The 16,541-nt window shown below is 44.1% G+C and overlaps 1 protein-coding gene across 15 annotated transcripts in view; it reads right to left on the bottom strand.

Moving 5' to 3' along the window:
- Positions 1–16,541, bottom strand: part of PTPRT (protein tyrosine phosphatase receptor type T) — a 1,134,111-nt gene that overhangs the window by 44,664 nt on the left and 1,072,906 nt on the right. For all 15 annotated transcript variants that reach the window (XM_039479697.2, XM_039479693.2, XM_039479696.2 and 12 more), the window contains 3 exons: positions 11,154–11,230; positions 2,384–2,420; positions 871–968 (listed from right to left, as the gene is read on the bottom strand). In XM_039479697.2, coding sequence (XP_039335631.1) covers positions 871–968; positions 2,384–2,420; positions 11,154–11,230 — 212 coding nt within the window. The remainder of the gene's footprint in view (positions 1–870; positions 969–2,383; positions 2,421–11,153; positions 11,231–16,541) is intronic.

The following is a 16,541-nucleotide window of genomic DNA, read 5'->3' on the forward strand; positions in this document are numbered from 1 at the left end:
ACATCAAGATTTAGAGGTCAGAGGAAGAAGAACAGGGAGCGAAGGGTTGGATGCCACTGAGGTTGAGTAAGATGGGAAGAGAGAACTGGAGACTGGATTCTTCGACATGAAAGAGGATGCGAGTGATACCGACGATATCACTGTTGGTGGGATGGAGGGAGGGGCTACGCTGGGGTGGGTAGAAGAGAACATGAGTGAAGAAACAGAGCCTCTCTGAGTCTTTAAAGTTCGGCAGAAAAGCGGGAACGAGAAAATACTTTTTATTTACCTTTTCCTTTCTTTTTAAGATGGGAGGTGCCGGGCATGTTTGTATGCTAAGGGGAACGATTGGGCAATGAGAAAGAGACTTATTTTGCAAGTGAGAAAGGGAAAAATGAAAAAAAAAATATTGATTAGAGTCTGTGATCCGGGCACTAGGCTTGCCTTTGGAAGGGCAGAGACATGGCTGCTGTTGTGTTAGGCTGAGCCATAAGAAACAGTTGATATTTGACCATTTGGGTCAACGAAAACAGCCGTTTCTTATAGTCGAAGCTGACAGCAGAGGGGAAGAACAAGAGCATGGTTGTAGATACAAGTAGGATTGTAGCTCTGTGGTGTGACGATGAGGGAGTACGTGACTGATGGTTTTAACTTCCTCAAAATATGAGATGACATCATCCACGGAGAGTGAGGGTGGGAAAAGGGATGAAGGGGATTTGAAGGGAAAGGCCATTGCTTGAATGTGGAAGAGGAGTGATGACATCTCCCTTGTAGGTCGCTGTGAGGGTGGAATATTGACTAGGAGGCACTGATCACAATGCATGGAACAGAGAGATGTTCAAGAGTGCACCTCCAGCATCCTCTGCCCAGGCAAGTGCAGGAGAGGCTTACCCTGCCCACTTCCACCAGGTTTGTGACCATGACGATGCTGGCGGAGTTCTCCTGCCAGATCATTCTCCAGAAGTCCTTTACGGTCTCCTGCATTGGACCTGTCAAGAGAGAAGCCAGTGAGGTTAGACAGTGCAAGCGCAAAGAAGCAGCTGAGAAGGTCTGTCCCTCTGGTTGGTCAAGTCTCCACACTAGTGAGCAGGAGGGAGGCCGGGTGATCCTCGTTAAGATACCAAGTATCTGAGACATGGGCCTGAGGTATGTTGAGCCTGAGGGGGCCAGATCAGGGTATGGATGGGGAAAGCCTCATGCCAGGCTCTCACAATCTGCGGCATCTACTGGAAACGTTGGCAACCTCTCCTTTCCCTTTTGGCCTCCTCCTGCTCAGACCCTTCCTACCAACTCCACCCATAACCTTATCTGGACTGTATTATGGTTTAAGGGGAGTTTTCAAAAACTGGGCTCCAGAACTTCCATGAGGGACAGGAAGGCAATTGGGGTGTGGGGTAGAGAGAGCTGCTGGGTGCCAGATGCTGAGAACAAAAACAGGAGATGCCTGATTTTGAGCTTGACAAATGTTGGAGGCATTCCTCTAGAGCCTGAACGGAAAGAAAGAAAAAAAAGAAAAAAAAGAAAAAAAATGACAAGGAGCAGAAAATAGGCTCTGACAGTCCAAAGCAATTTCCTCAGAAATTACTCTTTCAATGTCCTGGGCCTTCATCATTTTTAAAATTACAAAAGTAATATGTGTGTTTGATATAAAAGTTTGAATACCATTTTTCTATATTTATATGTATGTGTGTATTTACTGTAATAAGCATCAGACCTATTGTATGCATTTTCTGATACTTCTAAAAGTTCTTACCAAGCATAATAGTTTTAATAGCTGCAAGGTTTTCTATAATATGGTGGTAACACACTTTATGTAACCAATGTACCAATTGTTGGGCATTTAAGATTTTTCACTTTTTTTTTTCCTATTATAGATAACACCGTGAAGAATGTTCTTATATGCGTCATTGTCTCTATATATAATTATCTGCAGGACTTTTTTTTCCAGAAGGGTTTGAAAGGTATGGTCATGTTTAAGCCTTCTGAAAACACACTGCCAAGTTGCTTTCTAGGGCAACCAGCTGCATCTCTGTTACAGATACGCACCCATCATGGAGATAAAGGCACCATCAGCTCCAGCCCTGGCAGGTGTTGATGGCACCTGCTTGGGCCTCTCCCTCCTGACCATTTCCAAGTGACAGCTCCTTCCTCTGTCACTCATGGGCCTTTTCCCTATAGCGAAACTTGTCACCATTTTCCTTCCCAAATAAACGAACAATTTCAAAGACCTCTAGCTCTGTGGCTTCTTTGCTGGTGGAAACTCATTCCTCTCCTCCAGGGCTGTTTCGTGAAATGGAGTGTTGGAGTCACATATACAGGAGGACAAGCCTTGCAGTTAAGAGAGCCCTTTCCCCTGGCACCTTTGAAGCCTCTCTGAGGCACTAGGAGGAGGGAGGGCGCTTACCTTGAGTTGCAATGTAGTGCCGAGGTCGATGGTATCCCTGGATAACAAGGAGAAAAGCACTCTGAAGGGTCTCTTGTCAAAGCTTGCAAACAGCACAATATTAATAAACATCCTCTCCAAGACTTTATTTTCTCATAGGCAAAATGGAAACAGCATCAGTTATTCCCGGAGAAGTGGCAAAGGTTAAATCAGATATTGCACATAAAGTGCGTAGTAAGTCACTAAATGCTAGCTCTTCTTACGGTTACTTGTGAGGTGCCTACACAGGCTTGCCTTGGAGACAGTAGCAGGAATTAAAGATTGGATGGGCATCACTTATCCTTATGCACTCAAAAAGAGGCAGAGAAGGAGTTTTCAGGTTTATGGGGCGCATCAACCACCAAAAAGTCTTTCCTGAGCTATGATCATGTGAAGAACACTGTACAAGACCCTATGGGACACTCAGAGAAGAAAAAAAGCAAGAAAACAGCACAATTGTTGACTCCTTGCATTAGTAACCATTAGAAAAAGACAATTGAGAAGTATCCCACATTGATTCTCTGTGCCAACATTCCTGGACTTGGAATTGAAGTCCCAGGTACAGAGAGGACCTTACGGAGGTGTGACCTGGGAGACCCGTAAAGCTACCTGCTAATCCAAAGACCAGTTTCTAATTTCTGTGTACATTTCAGAGCACTCCAGCAGGCCCTGCTGTACTCTGGTGGGGGAGTACCCTGCTGCCTCATAACCTTAATCACTGGAGGAGAGGCTGAAGGTGACTCCTTTTTTGCCTGGGCATGGCATACATGGAGTGTCCTCTTTCCAGTTACAGTCATACTGAGGAGAAGTTTTAGTTTTGGAGACAGATCTGCATGTAGTGCAGAACACTGAATGCATTTAATATTTCTTAAATAAATACATGAGTAAATGAATGAATAGATGAATAAAGTTTTTAAAGAACACCGATGCCAGTTATGGAGACTATGAATGGCGAGATTGTTGACCGTTCTGAAATCCACTTAACTTTTATGGTTAACCATGTCCAGAGAGTACGTCCTGAAGTTTGATGTCTTTGTCTTAGATGTTGCTGACCAGTCTTTTTGTCCTGCTGAGGTGGATGAACTGCCTCAAGGCCTCCTCCTTCAGGAAATAGAACTGCCATCTGTATGGCTTATGGTGCTGCAGATGGGGCATCTCTAAAGTTCTGGACCCACTTTCAGATTCAAAGACAAGTTTCTAAGTCCTTTGTACATTCCTCCACCTTTGTATTTCACATGCTCAATAACTATTTTGTAGGCACCTTCCAATTGCTGGGCCTGCTCTGGAGTTGGAGGTTGGCACCAATCCAGGGACAATGTCATGACCAGAACTCCTGGATTAACCACAGAGAAATCAGCAGCCCCACTTAAACTCTGTGCTTGAGCAATCATATGTACTCAGTGAGGTTGTCAGCTTCTTAAGGACAGACACTCCCTACTTAGCTTAAAAATTCTTTTTTCCCACAGAGCTCAGCACAATGCGAGACTCAGAGCAAATACCCAATAAACAAGCTGTTGACCAACCAGCTAGACAGGCAACATAGCATGGTGGCTATGTGTACCATGGACTCTGAAACCCAGACACCTGGGTTTGAATCCTGGCTCTGTCCCTTCTAGGCTGTGTGGTCTGGGACAAGCTACTTAGCCTCTTTGTACCTGAGTTTTAAAATTCACAATAGCAAAGATAGGAACTCAACCTACGTGTCCATCTCAACGGATGACTGAATAAAGAAAATGTTACATACACACACACACACACACACACACACACACACACACATACACACAATATTCTATATATAGATAGATATAGTATATGTACATATATACACACATACCATGGAATACTACTAAGCCATAAAAAGTGACAAAATCATGACTTTTGAAGCAACACAGATACATGGATGGACCTGGAGGCCATTATCTAAAGCAAAAAACCCCTCAGAAGCAGAAAGTCAAATACCGCAACTTACAGTGGGAGCTAAATGTGCATATATGGACGCAGAGTGTGGAACAGTAGACACTGGTGACTCAGAAGGGTGGGAGGGTAGGAGGGCGGTGAGGGATGAGAAGTAATGTAATAGGAGCAATGTACACTGTTCAGGTGATGGTTACACCAAAAGCCTAGACATCACCGCTGTGCAATATATCCATGTAACAAAGCTACACTGGTACCCCCTAAATCTATAAAATTAAAAAAAATTAATGGGGATAATGGTATTTACATCATAGTGTTGTTGTTCACATTAAATGAGTTGATAGGTAACAGTTACAACGTGCCAGGCACTATTCTAAGATTTAACATATATGTCTTTGCTATTGTTATTTTATTGTTTATTTGGCAAACATTTATTTACTGCGTGCCTATCAAGACTAAAAGTGTATGCGGGCCTCTCATGGATACTGGGATGATGAGACCTCCTTTCTGTTAATGAAATTATGAACCCTTCCCTGTGACACAAGAGGGAGGAAGACCTGTCTTTTCCTCCAAGTGAAGTGGACAGGGTTGCACAGGCTAAAAGAAAGAATTAAACTCAAGGGTTTTCTTCAGTAATTTTGGGAATAGAAAACAATTTCCTAGATCCTGGAAAGACGCAGTTTCTCAAGTCTACCCTCTTTTACCATCCTGATCACTCATTCCCGCAGCCCTCATCATCCCTGGCTGAGGCCACAGCATCAACCTGTAGCTGGCCTCCCTGCCTCCAGTTTTGCTCTGTAGCCTTGCTGCTTCCTAACCCCATGAGCTTCCTCTTGCACACTATCCTGCTTATAAGCCTGCAGTAGCACCCTATTGCCTGCATGGTAACGACCAGATGCCTTAGCTTGGGACTAGTCAACTGTCTCCATCCTTATCTCCAGCCTCACCTCCAGTTGTCCCTCTTTGTCCACTCCTACAACCCCACATATCCTGTGTTTCAGCCTCACCAAGCTGCTCTTGAAATACGCTCTCCTTTGGGATGCACAGCTGACTGCTTCCTCCTGAGTGGCCCAGCAGAGCTTTGTATATGCTCAGTGAATACAATTCCAGATGGGGCAGCAATTGTTTTTTTTGACTCTTCTCCTCCTGGGCCATGGCACATGCCACCCAGAGCTGGGTGCAGTTTTCAGCCGTCTGGGTGGTGAAATGCATGCATGAATGTTTTTGAGCTGAAGTTGGAGCATCCCCTTAATGCTTAGGCTGGAAAAAAAAGAGACCCTGGAGGAAGCTGTGATTTGGAAGGTTCTAATGTACTTGAAATTCAGTGAGATAACATTCTGAGCAAGAGATTCACATTTTAGTTGTGGAGTTAAATGGTGTGGATTCTCTATTTTGTGAATTCATTTGTTTGCACAGTCATTCACTGTCAATCAACGGGTATTAATTAAGCACCTACTATGATATACAAGGCACTGGAAAGACAAAAGTGGACCACCAGATGAATGTGGACTTTGCTTTTGAGCAACTTGCAGACATCCACAGACTGGGGTAAAGGCTACTAATGGGAAGATGTGGGGACTCTGTGGAGCACCCATGGGAATTGAACAGCCAAGGAGGTCACCTCAGGGGAGGCGGTGGTTGATCGTCTCCCTAAGCCTGGTTTGGGCATCTTGATACCTCTTGTCATTTCCATTTCATCCCCTCAGTGATATTCCCAGTTTCTCGACCATTCTTTCATTGTCCGCTGGCTCTTACCCTTCCGCAGAGACAGGGATCACATGTCCATCCAGAGGCCTTAGCACTTGCCCTTCCCTGTGCCTGCTGTGTCTGCCCCCAGGTAACTGACTGGCTTGCTCTCTCACTCCATCCAGGCATCTGCTCAGTTGTCAATCACTTCTGCGGAGAGTTCATCTCTGACTACCCTATCAGCTTCTTTCCACTTTTCTTGCTTACTTTTTTTTTTTTTTTTAGAGAACTTATCACCAAATAGCATACTATTCTTTCTTTATTTACATGCTTATTGTCTGTCTCCCCCAACTGAATGGGAGCTCCATAAAGCCAGGGCTGTGTATCTGGCTTGCTCATGGCTGTGTTCCTAGCACCTAGAAGTCAGCCTGGGCCACTGGCCTTGAAAAATTCACACTGACTGAATGCATGCATGCTGTGTGCCTGTCCCCACGCTGCCTCTGAGTAAAGAGACCCTCCTTGGCTTCTAAAAACCCACGCAGTCCCCAAAGAGAAAACATTCTAACCACGAGACTCCTCAGCAAAGGAGATAAAAGGAAATGTACTGCTCAATTGGGGCTCCTCTGGGGATTTGCCAACAGTGAGTATAGAAAACTTCCTAACCTTAAAAGAACTTTGAGTTCATTTAAGTCCCACCTACACAGCACGCAGATCGACTGCAAACCAGCACTGGGCCTGCCTCCATCTGTCTGTGAGCAATGGGAAAGAGGTTTGCATCCAAAACGCATTTATCTCACTCTGCACTCATGCATCTGTTACTTACTGGGGACCCAGATACGATATTTATTTCCAGACTGGTAATTTATAACAGATTTAAGTGGCCAATACATTTTCGGGTGTGCAAACAAACCTGCCAGCGGGATGGTTCAGACAGTAACAGACCACGGCCTCCGGAGGCAGAGACAGGGCTGGCCCCATTCAGCTCATTATCCCAATGGAGTTATTTTAATGAATCGTCAAGATCCAATTGTGGAAAAATGATTCTAGCGTGGGCAGTTAGCTCTTTAGAGAGCCAGGAAAGATTCTGGCTAGGGCGGAGACCAGGGTGATGGAGTGAGGGCCTAGTTTAGCTGTCTGGAGTATTGTTTTGCCAGGATTCCCTATAGAGACCCCAGGAATTTTATCTTTGCTGGAGTATATAGTTGGTTCACAATTAATGGAGTTCCTCCACTCTTCACTCCATAGTGGTAACTGTGCCAGGAGTTGCTTGTGGCTGGTTATCTTCCCTTTGTCCCTTCATTTCCTTTTCTTTCCAAGGTCTGCTCTGTATGGTCGCAGCATGCACTCCCATTGCTTTCTGCTTCAAATTGGGTTTAGTCGATGGGGAACAAGGGCAGGAGCTCAGAGGCCAAGAGGAGATTGGGGCATATATTCTTCTAGATTCCTCCCTGCCAGGTCACCATGGCTTGCTTGACCTCGTTGCTCAATCAAGGGCTTCAGTTCTTGAAGGTCAGCTCTCTCTCAAAGCTACTCCCTTCCCTTGTCTGGGTCTAGGGTAGAGATACTGCATCCTAACCTACTGGTTTCTCTTAATCCTGTTCACATCCATATTAAACTATCCTTGGTTACCCACTTTGAGGAAGTCTGTTTCTTTTTGACAGCACGACAGATACTTTACATCAGTCATCACACACTTGTGGGGTAGCATCATTATCTCATATCATAGATATCAGAATGAGTAAGTAATTTACCCAACATCACAAAACTAGTAATCCAAAAGACCTAGATTCAACAGTCAGGCCTTCAACAAAGACCAAATTCATGACTTTATCAGCCCTGGAGTCTAACCACTGAGATTTACCCCAGAGTTCAATATCCCATAATAAGACAGCATGAACAGAGGCCATTTGCCCTGTCTGCAGAACCTGTTCTTACAGAGAGAAGGAGGAGGTTGTGGTGTGTCCTAAGTGGGCAGAGAATTGAAGTTCAGTTGTGTGACCTTGGACAGTGCTCTTAACCTAGACTTCTGGTTTCCTGTTTTAAAAGGCTTGAAACATGCCTTGTAATGATAAAACAGGAAAGAAATCAGAGGCATAATTAGCACTGGTATTGTACAGATTAACTTGCATCTAAAGCAGTTTCATTTGTTGCCTGTCAAATACTAAAGTGTATCTTGGCCCTGACCGTAGTCAGATGCTCATTCAACTTCGGATTGAGTGCCTATCTAGGAAAATGACTTTTGCTGGGGGATTCTAGTCAAATGATGGATGCCAGATACAGAGACTCAGGCAGGCAAGATCCTGTGTGGGCCATGGCCCTTAGGGTCACTTCCACCCAGCCACAGACAAAGTCAAGGAGAAATGGACAGAATTAATTCAGCCTGCATCAACAGAGGCTGACTCAGTCCTTGCTGTGTGTTGGCTACAAGGTGGTGTCTGGGAGTGGGTGAGAAGGGGAAGGAGAAAGAATGCTGTAACTGGGAGCCATTCAGGTCTGGTTCCCATTCCGGTTCTGCCACTGACCAGCTGCATGGCCTGGGACATATTTGTAATTTATCTAAACCTCAGCCCACCCCATCTAGAGAACGGGAATGTTAACACCTACCCTGAAGGGTTGTTAAGAAGTTTTGATAAACTTACTTACTTAAGCCACCCATCATAGGACCTTAGAGTGACTCATGAAGAGCCCACTGGTGCTGCCACTGCTCACTGTGATTATTAAAGACAGCAGGGTGTGGTGGGAGAGGTGCTCTTGACTCAGATTTCTGCTCTCCCCTCCCCTGCTTCCTAGCATTATAATTCTGGGAAAGTTATATAACCTTAAGAGACCCAGCTTACTCATCTGGAAATGGGTAGTAATGGTACTTTACCTTGTGAAGTTGTGATACTAGTTAAGGTGATATTGGTACATGAAAGGTGATCAGTAATCCTTAGGTTACTATAAACCTGTCTTGCCTGGTGGCTCTAGGTCATCTTCCAAGGCAGGACTGAGACATCACCTCCTCCAGGGAGCCTTCACTGGCTACTTCCCTTTCCCTACCAACCTGAAGCTTTGATTTTCCTTTATGGTCCCATGGCCCCTACTCTGTGAAGGTCCATTTTGTTACCTGACTTCCTCACCAGATTTGAGTCTCTTGGTCTTAAAAGTCAGTATTTTCCCATATACAGTGGACAGTCTGCTCTTTGTTTGTGAATTGAATACTGGACGTATGAGGAACAGGCTGCTAGCATGACAAGTGCATGCTCAGACTGCCTTGCTCTGGGCTGGAGAAAAGATATTCAGAACTGGCATCTCCTGTGAACTTTCCTGGAAGGGTCAGAGTGGCAGAGACGGTGTCCATCTTCCACTCCACTTAAGTTCCAGCCACAGTTCTTGGCCATGTAGTAAGCCCTTTGTTAATTAGGGTGTAGTTGGGGAAACAGAAACCACCCTAGGTGTTTCCGACAGAGGTAATTCAGTACAGGGAGTTGGTTACACAAGTGATGGAGGAGCCAGGATGCCAGAGAACAGTGGGGCAACCCAGAGATGAGGGTGAGCAGGAGGCTGCAACCATCCTTAGAACTAGTGGGTTAATGGGAAACAGAGAAATGACCAGAGTCCAGGAGCTAGGGCTAACTGGCAGGAGATGGGACTATGGCAGGTCTGCTTCAGGAAAGATGGAGCCACAGACAGGATATAGGCACTACTGGAGCTGCTGCCCAAGGAAGGGAATAAGACAGAGAATACACTGTCCTTCTATCATCCTCCAATCTGTCTGTCTGTCTGTCTGTCTCTCTCTCACTCACACACACACACACACACACACACACACACACACACACCTGCAATGCAAAGCAGAACAGGGAAGGACAAGGAATAGATCTGAGGGCAAACAGTCAAATGACCAGTACAAGGCTCACTAAGTATTTGTTGAATTAATAACTCATCTGGCTTAGTCCAGATTAAGGGGCAATTCACAAACTACACCACCATACTTTACAGCTTATCTATAAATACATTTCTGAGAATAGGGACCAATATGAATCCCCTGCCATTCTTCAAGACCCATGGACTGTGAGCCGAGGTCTTGAGATGCATGGCTCGAATCAGTCCCATTGGGACGTCCTTCTGACCCCAGCAGCCATGCTCTCGCTTTGCACTTTCTCACTTCCACACACACTCTTCCTGGCTCCTGTCTGAGTTCAGTCCCTGCCTCAGTCATCTCTGGAATACTGAAGCAGCCTCTTTCCTTATTGGTTGTAGTTGTCTTAATTCCAGAATTTCTTCCCTCTGATCTGTCTTATCCTTGGTAGCAGATAAATCATCCCAAAGCTCAGTTCCGAGCTGGTCACTTCTTTGATAAAACATTTTTGATATTTCCTCTTGTCTATGGGATAAAGTCCCACTTCCTAAGTCTGAGCATTCAATCATCACTGATGTAGTCCCAACAGTGTTTTTCACTATTCCTGCTTCCTATTCTCTGCTCCTCTCAAGCGGAGCTGCTACATTTCTCCTTTCCAGTGGCTCCACCTCGGCTTGTGCTATTCTCTCTAACCAGAGGCCCCTCTTCCCTCTCTTTGATTTTTAATCATACCTTTGCGTGCTTGAAGCTTTGGTTTACATCCTATTTTGCATTCCTGATAGGAGAATTGATATTTTTCCCTACCTCTGAATCTCTGCAGCATGTGATCTGTACTGATGACACTTAACCACTTTCTGCTTTGCCCTGGAATTACTGATATGCACGTTATCTCCCTGCTAAGGTTTTAGAGGGTAGAGACCACGGTATTTTTAGCATTATGGTTCCCATAGCATCTAGTATACAGTTTACAGTAGGCACTTTAAAATTTTTGTTGCATAAATGGTCGTGCATTTATGTGGATGAAGAAATGGATCAGCAGACATCCATACAAATGACTAAAGGGGGTGAATGAGTAAGACTATCACTTATCCTGAGGTCCCATAGAGCAGGCTACTACAGCCAGCCTGAAAGAGGCTGCTGTGTTAGATGGACAGTCACCTTGGGCTTTACTAGTTACACATATCAGGGGGGATCCAGACTGCTCTTGAAGGGCCACCTTCTGGAGGAGAGTTTGAGGTAAACCACAGACCTTGAGCCTGCAAAAGCCAGCCCCAGACCCTGGCTTCCCAGCCCCATGAAGACACTCACGTCAATGTAGTTGGCATTGATGTAGTCAGAGTGCGGGTCTCCATCCAGCACCAGCAGCCTCACCCGGGAATGGTCGTCTGCAGAGAAAGCAGAAATCCAGGGGATGGTTGATAAGAGGCCTTAGGGTGAGGAGGCAGTTACGTCCTCCTTTAGAGCTACTGTTTGTTTATTAATGACTGCATATCAGGCATCACTCTACTCTCTCATTTAACTGTCAACACTACCCTCAGTTACTATTCCCATTTATAGAAGAGGAAGTGGAAGCTCAGGGAGGTAAACACTTCTCATTTTTCTACCTTCCCTTCTGATTTTGTCATTAGCTAACTGGATTAGTCAACTGCTTAAATCTTAGTGATTTAATCATTCAAACAAGGATGGAAATAGCTGTTTTGTAGGACAATGTGAGAGAGACGATATAAAAATGCTCAGGACAGAAGAGTGTGGCATCTGGATTAATATATTCCATTTTCATGTTGGTTAAAAACAAGTTTACCTATCTTCCACACATGCACACATTGCTTTTCTTTTGCCCCTTGGAGTACTGTTGCAAATAGATTGTATTTATCTATATATTGTTATCAATACTATTATTAAAGTGAGGCTGACAAAATCATTATAAAAGAGGCAATCAATAACTAAACTTTGTGTTACAAAGGATACCTTTTCAAACACAACCTAGACATAAACAAGATTTGCACGCTTTATTTTATAGCATGCTTACTTCAAATAACACCAAATAAAAACCATTAAAAGAAAACTAGTACAGCAGAAGAATCAAGATAATCCCTTACAATTAATTAAGTGAGCTCTGACACGCTAATAGACACACACAGTGAAAACCTGTTTGGGTCTGGTTGGGAGGAGGGACCCTGCTTTACTATCCAGGTCACTGTACACATATTGTTGTGCAGTCACTGCGTTCTAATTCACCTTCCTCTAGGGCAGGAATGGGGTCCCTAGGAACTGGGCTGGAGAGCTCCTGAAATCCCCGAGGGTTTTCTGGGAGTTGAGGAGGAGGAGGTCAGGTCAGCTTACCCTGTGAGAATTATACAGCACTCTGCAGTTTATGAGGCACATTTATTGCAACTAACCAAGACTCCCTTGAGAACTGGGACATTATGTCTTATTCCCTATTCCATTCCCCGCACCTTCAAAGGGTCCTGACATACAGTAGGTACTCTATAAGTACATGGAAAACGTACAATTGGATGACTTCATTAGGTTCTCAAGTGACCCTGTGGGAGAGAAGTAGGATGGGTTCTGTTAGCCCCTGGTTACAAATGAGGAAACTGAGTCCCCAGAAAGCCTGACTGGCCACATGGCCAGTGAATGGTGAAGCACAGAAGAGTGAAGTACTCTTAACGCTGGGTTCAGTGGCTCCTGCTTCCAAAGGCAGTGTAAGCACAATGTTAGAAATCGCTTCAAATATACCCAGCAGAGGGAATTAACTACAGAGAAGTGGTTGCCTGGGTGACAGAAGAGTTGAGCAGCCAGAGAGAAGAGTGGAGAAATTCAGAGATCAGCAGCAACAAGGAGACACTGCCTGCCCTTGGGCTGAAGGGACGGAGGGAGGCAGTGGAGTTAGCAGTGCTCAGGAGCTGGGGCCACCTGCTGGAACCTAAAGCCACAGTGGGATTCTGGTAGGAGCTAGAGACAAGGAGGAGCTTCCCTTGCTGCTAAGGAAGGCAACTGTAGTTGTAATACCCTGGCTTCTCCCTTCTTCCTTCTCTCCAGTCTCCCAGTGCATGTCATTGGCCAAACCTTGACAGCTGACAAGAGAGCCTGAGAAATGCAACCTACAGGGGTCAGTTACCTGCAATACACAGTAGAGTGGGAGAAGGTAAGGAATGGGTCCTATTATGGACAAATAGGCCTAGGGCTGGTATAAGATACACCCCATATCTATTCATTAACTTAAGAATCATTCATTGAGTATCTTCCATGTGGCAGGCAGGCAATGTGCTAGACAGTGAGTTATACTAAATGCCACTTTTCTTACTCATCAGGGGGAAAAGTTCCAGTAGAAGCAAACAGAGGGAGCAGGTGGGTGGTCTAAGCAATCCCTTTGGGTAGGTGGGAGAGTGGAGTGTGACGTAGGGGAGGAGTTTGAAGTTAACCTTTATTGGATCCATGGTTAGGTACCAGAGACTTTAGATACATTATGTCAACCGTTTATGCCTCAAAATAGCCCTATAGGTTATTATAAAGATACCAGAACGATATGGTATTATGAGCCTTCCCGTTTCACAGATGAAGACACCGGGGTTCAGAAAGATTAAGCAAGTTTCTGAAGTTATGCGTCATGTGAGTGGCAGATAATAGGATTTCTCTCTTAGGTTTATCTGACCCTGAAACCCTACTCTGCCCACATAACTTGCTGCCCCCCAGCCTTAGGTATCTCACAGGTGCTACAGATGGAATCTGTGTAAACAGCTGGTCCCCAGTTCCTGCAGGATTCTAGCTCCAGAGAGGAGGACGTCCTGGGGGACAGCTCCTCTAGCAGCCTGGAATTCAGACAAAGCCTGGCACCTGACTCTCGGCCCAGGGCATCAGGCTTCTGTTACCAGCAGTTCCAGGAGCTGTAGGCCTTAAAAAAGTGAAAATGTGCATTGTTTTCACTCAATGGTCTCATTATGACTTATTGATTCAGAAATCTCCTTTATTTGTTGAGTTATGCCTGCCCCTGGGGCCCACAGCACTGAAAACAGAGATTCTGGTTTAAAAATGTTGAAAGGGAATTTTAAAAATAGAAAATGAAATTGAAAAACCAAAAAGCAAAAATGATTAAAAACAAAAACAAACGAACTTATTTATTGTAGTTAAGCATTCTTACAGACGAAGGGAACCTCTAGCCACCAGATGATGGTGTTTGACAACATCTCTCCTTCATTTATTAAGTGTTTACAGCACACCTACTATGTGCCAGGCTAGTTGAAGGGATTAAGAAAGTGCTATTAAATGTGATACTCATGTTTAAGGAATTTGTCAATTTAGTAGAGACAGACCGTATGCAGAAGCAAAACTTCCAAATCCAGAAGATGGGGACTAGAGGGCTTTGTGTGGTGTCGTGTGAATGAGGAGTTAAAAATGAGTCAGGTTTGACCAGTGCACAATGAAGAAGTCTTTCCATCAGAGGGAATGGCTGGGGTGAAGGCAGATATCCTGAAAAAAGCAAGCGCAGCAGGAGCGCTGCAAGGGTCTCCTGTCCTGGGAAAGCAGAGTGTGAGGGGAGCAATGGGAGGGGAGACGGGGGAGCAGGGAGGTAGATTTCATAGGGCACTTCATGCCCTATGAAGCCACCAAGAATCAAGGAATCATGCTGGGCTCTGCAGAGCAGCCTAATACAGTGCTTCTTTTCTGGGACAGCGGAAGGGTGCTTTATTATGATGTAACCAAAATTAATGCCCACACAGCTAATTTATGTCAAGTGAGACAAACTTTTTCTTTTTTTTTTGAGACGGAGTCTTGCTCTATCACCAAGCTGGACCGCAGTGGTGTGATCTCGGCTCCCCACAACCTACACCTCCTGGGTTCAAGTGATTCTCCTGCCTCAGCCTCCCAAGTAGCTGGGACTACAGGTGCGCGCCACCACTCCTGGCTAATTTTTGCATTTTTAGTAGACAGGGTTTTACCATGTTGGCCAGGCTGGTCTCGATATCTTGACCTTGTGATCCTCCCACCATGGCCTACCAAAGTGCTGGGATTTCAGGTGTAAGTCACGGTGCCCAGGTGAGACAAACTTTTAATATATGATGTGAAATGTGGAGCTGTGATCAGACTTGGCTTCAAATCTTAGCTCCATTACCTAGCAAGTCAACTGATCTCTCTTAGCTTTGGTTTCCTCAGCAAAATGGAGCCAACACTATGTAACTCTCAACATGTAGGTATGAGAGGATTAAATGAGAAAATTAGGTGTGCAGGTGCTAGGACATTAACAAACAAGAGGACAAGTCACAGACCGGGAGGAAATATTTGCCAAACACATATCTGAGAAAGGACTTCTACCAAAAATACACAAGAAACTCTTAAACTCTTAAAACTCAGTAAGAAAACAAATGACCCAATTAAAAAAATGGGAGAAAGATCTGAACAGACACCTAATCAAGGAGGATACGCAGATGGCAAATAAGCATATGAAAAGATGTTTAACATCATGTGTCGTTAAGAAATTGTGAATTAAAAACAAGAAGATACCACTACATACATATTAGGCTGGCCCAAATCCAAAACACTGACAACACCAAAGGCTGGGGAGGATGTGGCACAGCAAGACCTGTCACTCACTGCTGGTGGGAATGCAAAGTGGTACCTTGACTTCGGAAGACAGTTTGACAGTTTCTTACAAAACCAAACACACTCTTACCATACTATATCCAGCAATTACATTCTTTGGTATTTACCCAAATGAGGTAAAAACTTATGTCCACAGGAAAACCTGCACATGGATATCTGTAGCAGCTTTATTGCAAAAATTGCAAAAACTTGGAGGCAACCAATATGTCCTTCAATAGGTGAATGGATAAACAAATTATGGTGTAGACAGTCCCTCACTTAGGATGATTAGACTTATTATTTCTTGACTTTATGATAGTTCCAAAGCAATATGCATTTAGTAGAAACCACCATTTGAGTACACATATAACCATTCTGTTTTTCATTTTTGGCAAAGTATTCAATCAATTCCCTGACATATTCAATACTTTATTACAAAATGTACTTTGTATTAGATAATTTTGCCCAAATATAAGCTAATGTAAGTGTTCTGAGCATGTTTAAGGTAGGCTAGGCTAAGCTATGACGTTTGGCAGCTTAGGTATATTAAAAGCATTTTTGACTTGTGATATTTTAAACTTATGGGTTTATGGGGATATAACCCCACAGTAAGTGAAAAAAAAACATTCATTATATTCCATAGAATGGAATAAGTTTCAGTGATAAGCAGGAATGAGTTCTCAAGCCACAGCAGACATGGAGGAAATGTAAATGCATATTGCTAAGTGAAAGAAGCCAATCTGAAAAGGCTACATACTGTATGATTCTGACTATATGACATTCTGGAAAAGATAAAACTATAGGGACAGTAAACAGAGCAATAGTTTCCAGGGGCTTGGGAGGAGGGAAGGATGAATGGGTGAAGGACAGAGGATGTTTAAGACAGTAAAACTATGCTATACGATACTGCAATAATGGATATATGTCACTGTACATTTGTCAAATCCTATAGAACTGTACAACATAAAAAGCAAACCGAAATGTAAACTATGGACTTTAGCTAATACTAAATCAATATTAGTTAATTGTAAATGAATGTACCACACATCTTAATGCAAGATGTTAATAACAGGGGAAACAGTACATGGGTGAGAGGGAGCACATGGGAAACAATGT

Source organism: Saimiri boliviensis, chromosome 9 (assembly GCF_048565385.1).
Source record: "Saimiri boliviensis isolate mSaiBol1 chromosome 9, mSaiBol1.pri, whole genome shotgun sequence".
Lineage (NCBI taxonomy): Eukaryota > Metazoa > Chordata > Mammalia > Primates > Cebidae > Saimiri > Saimiri boliviensis.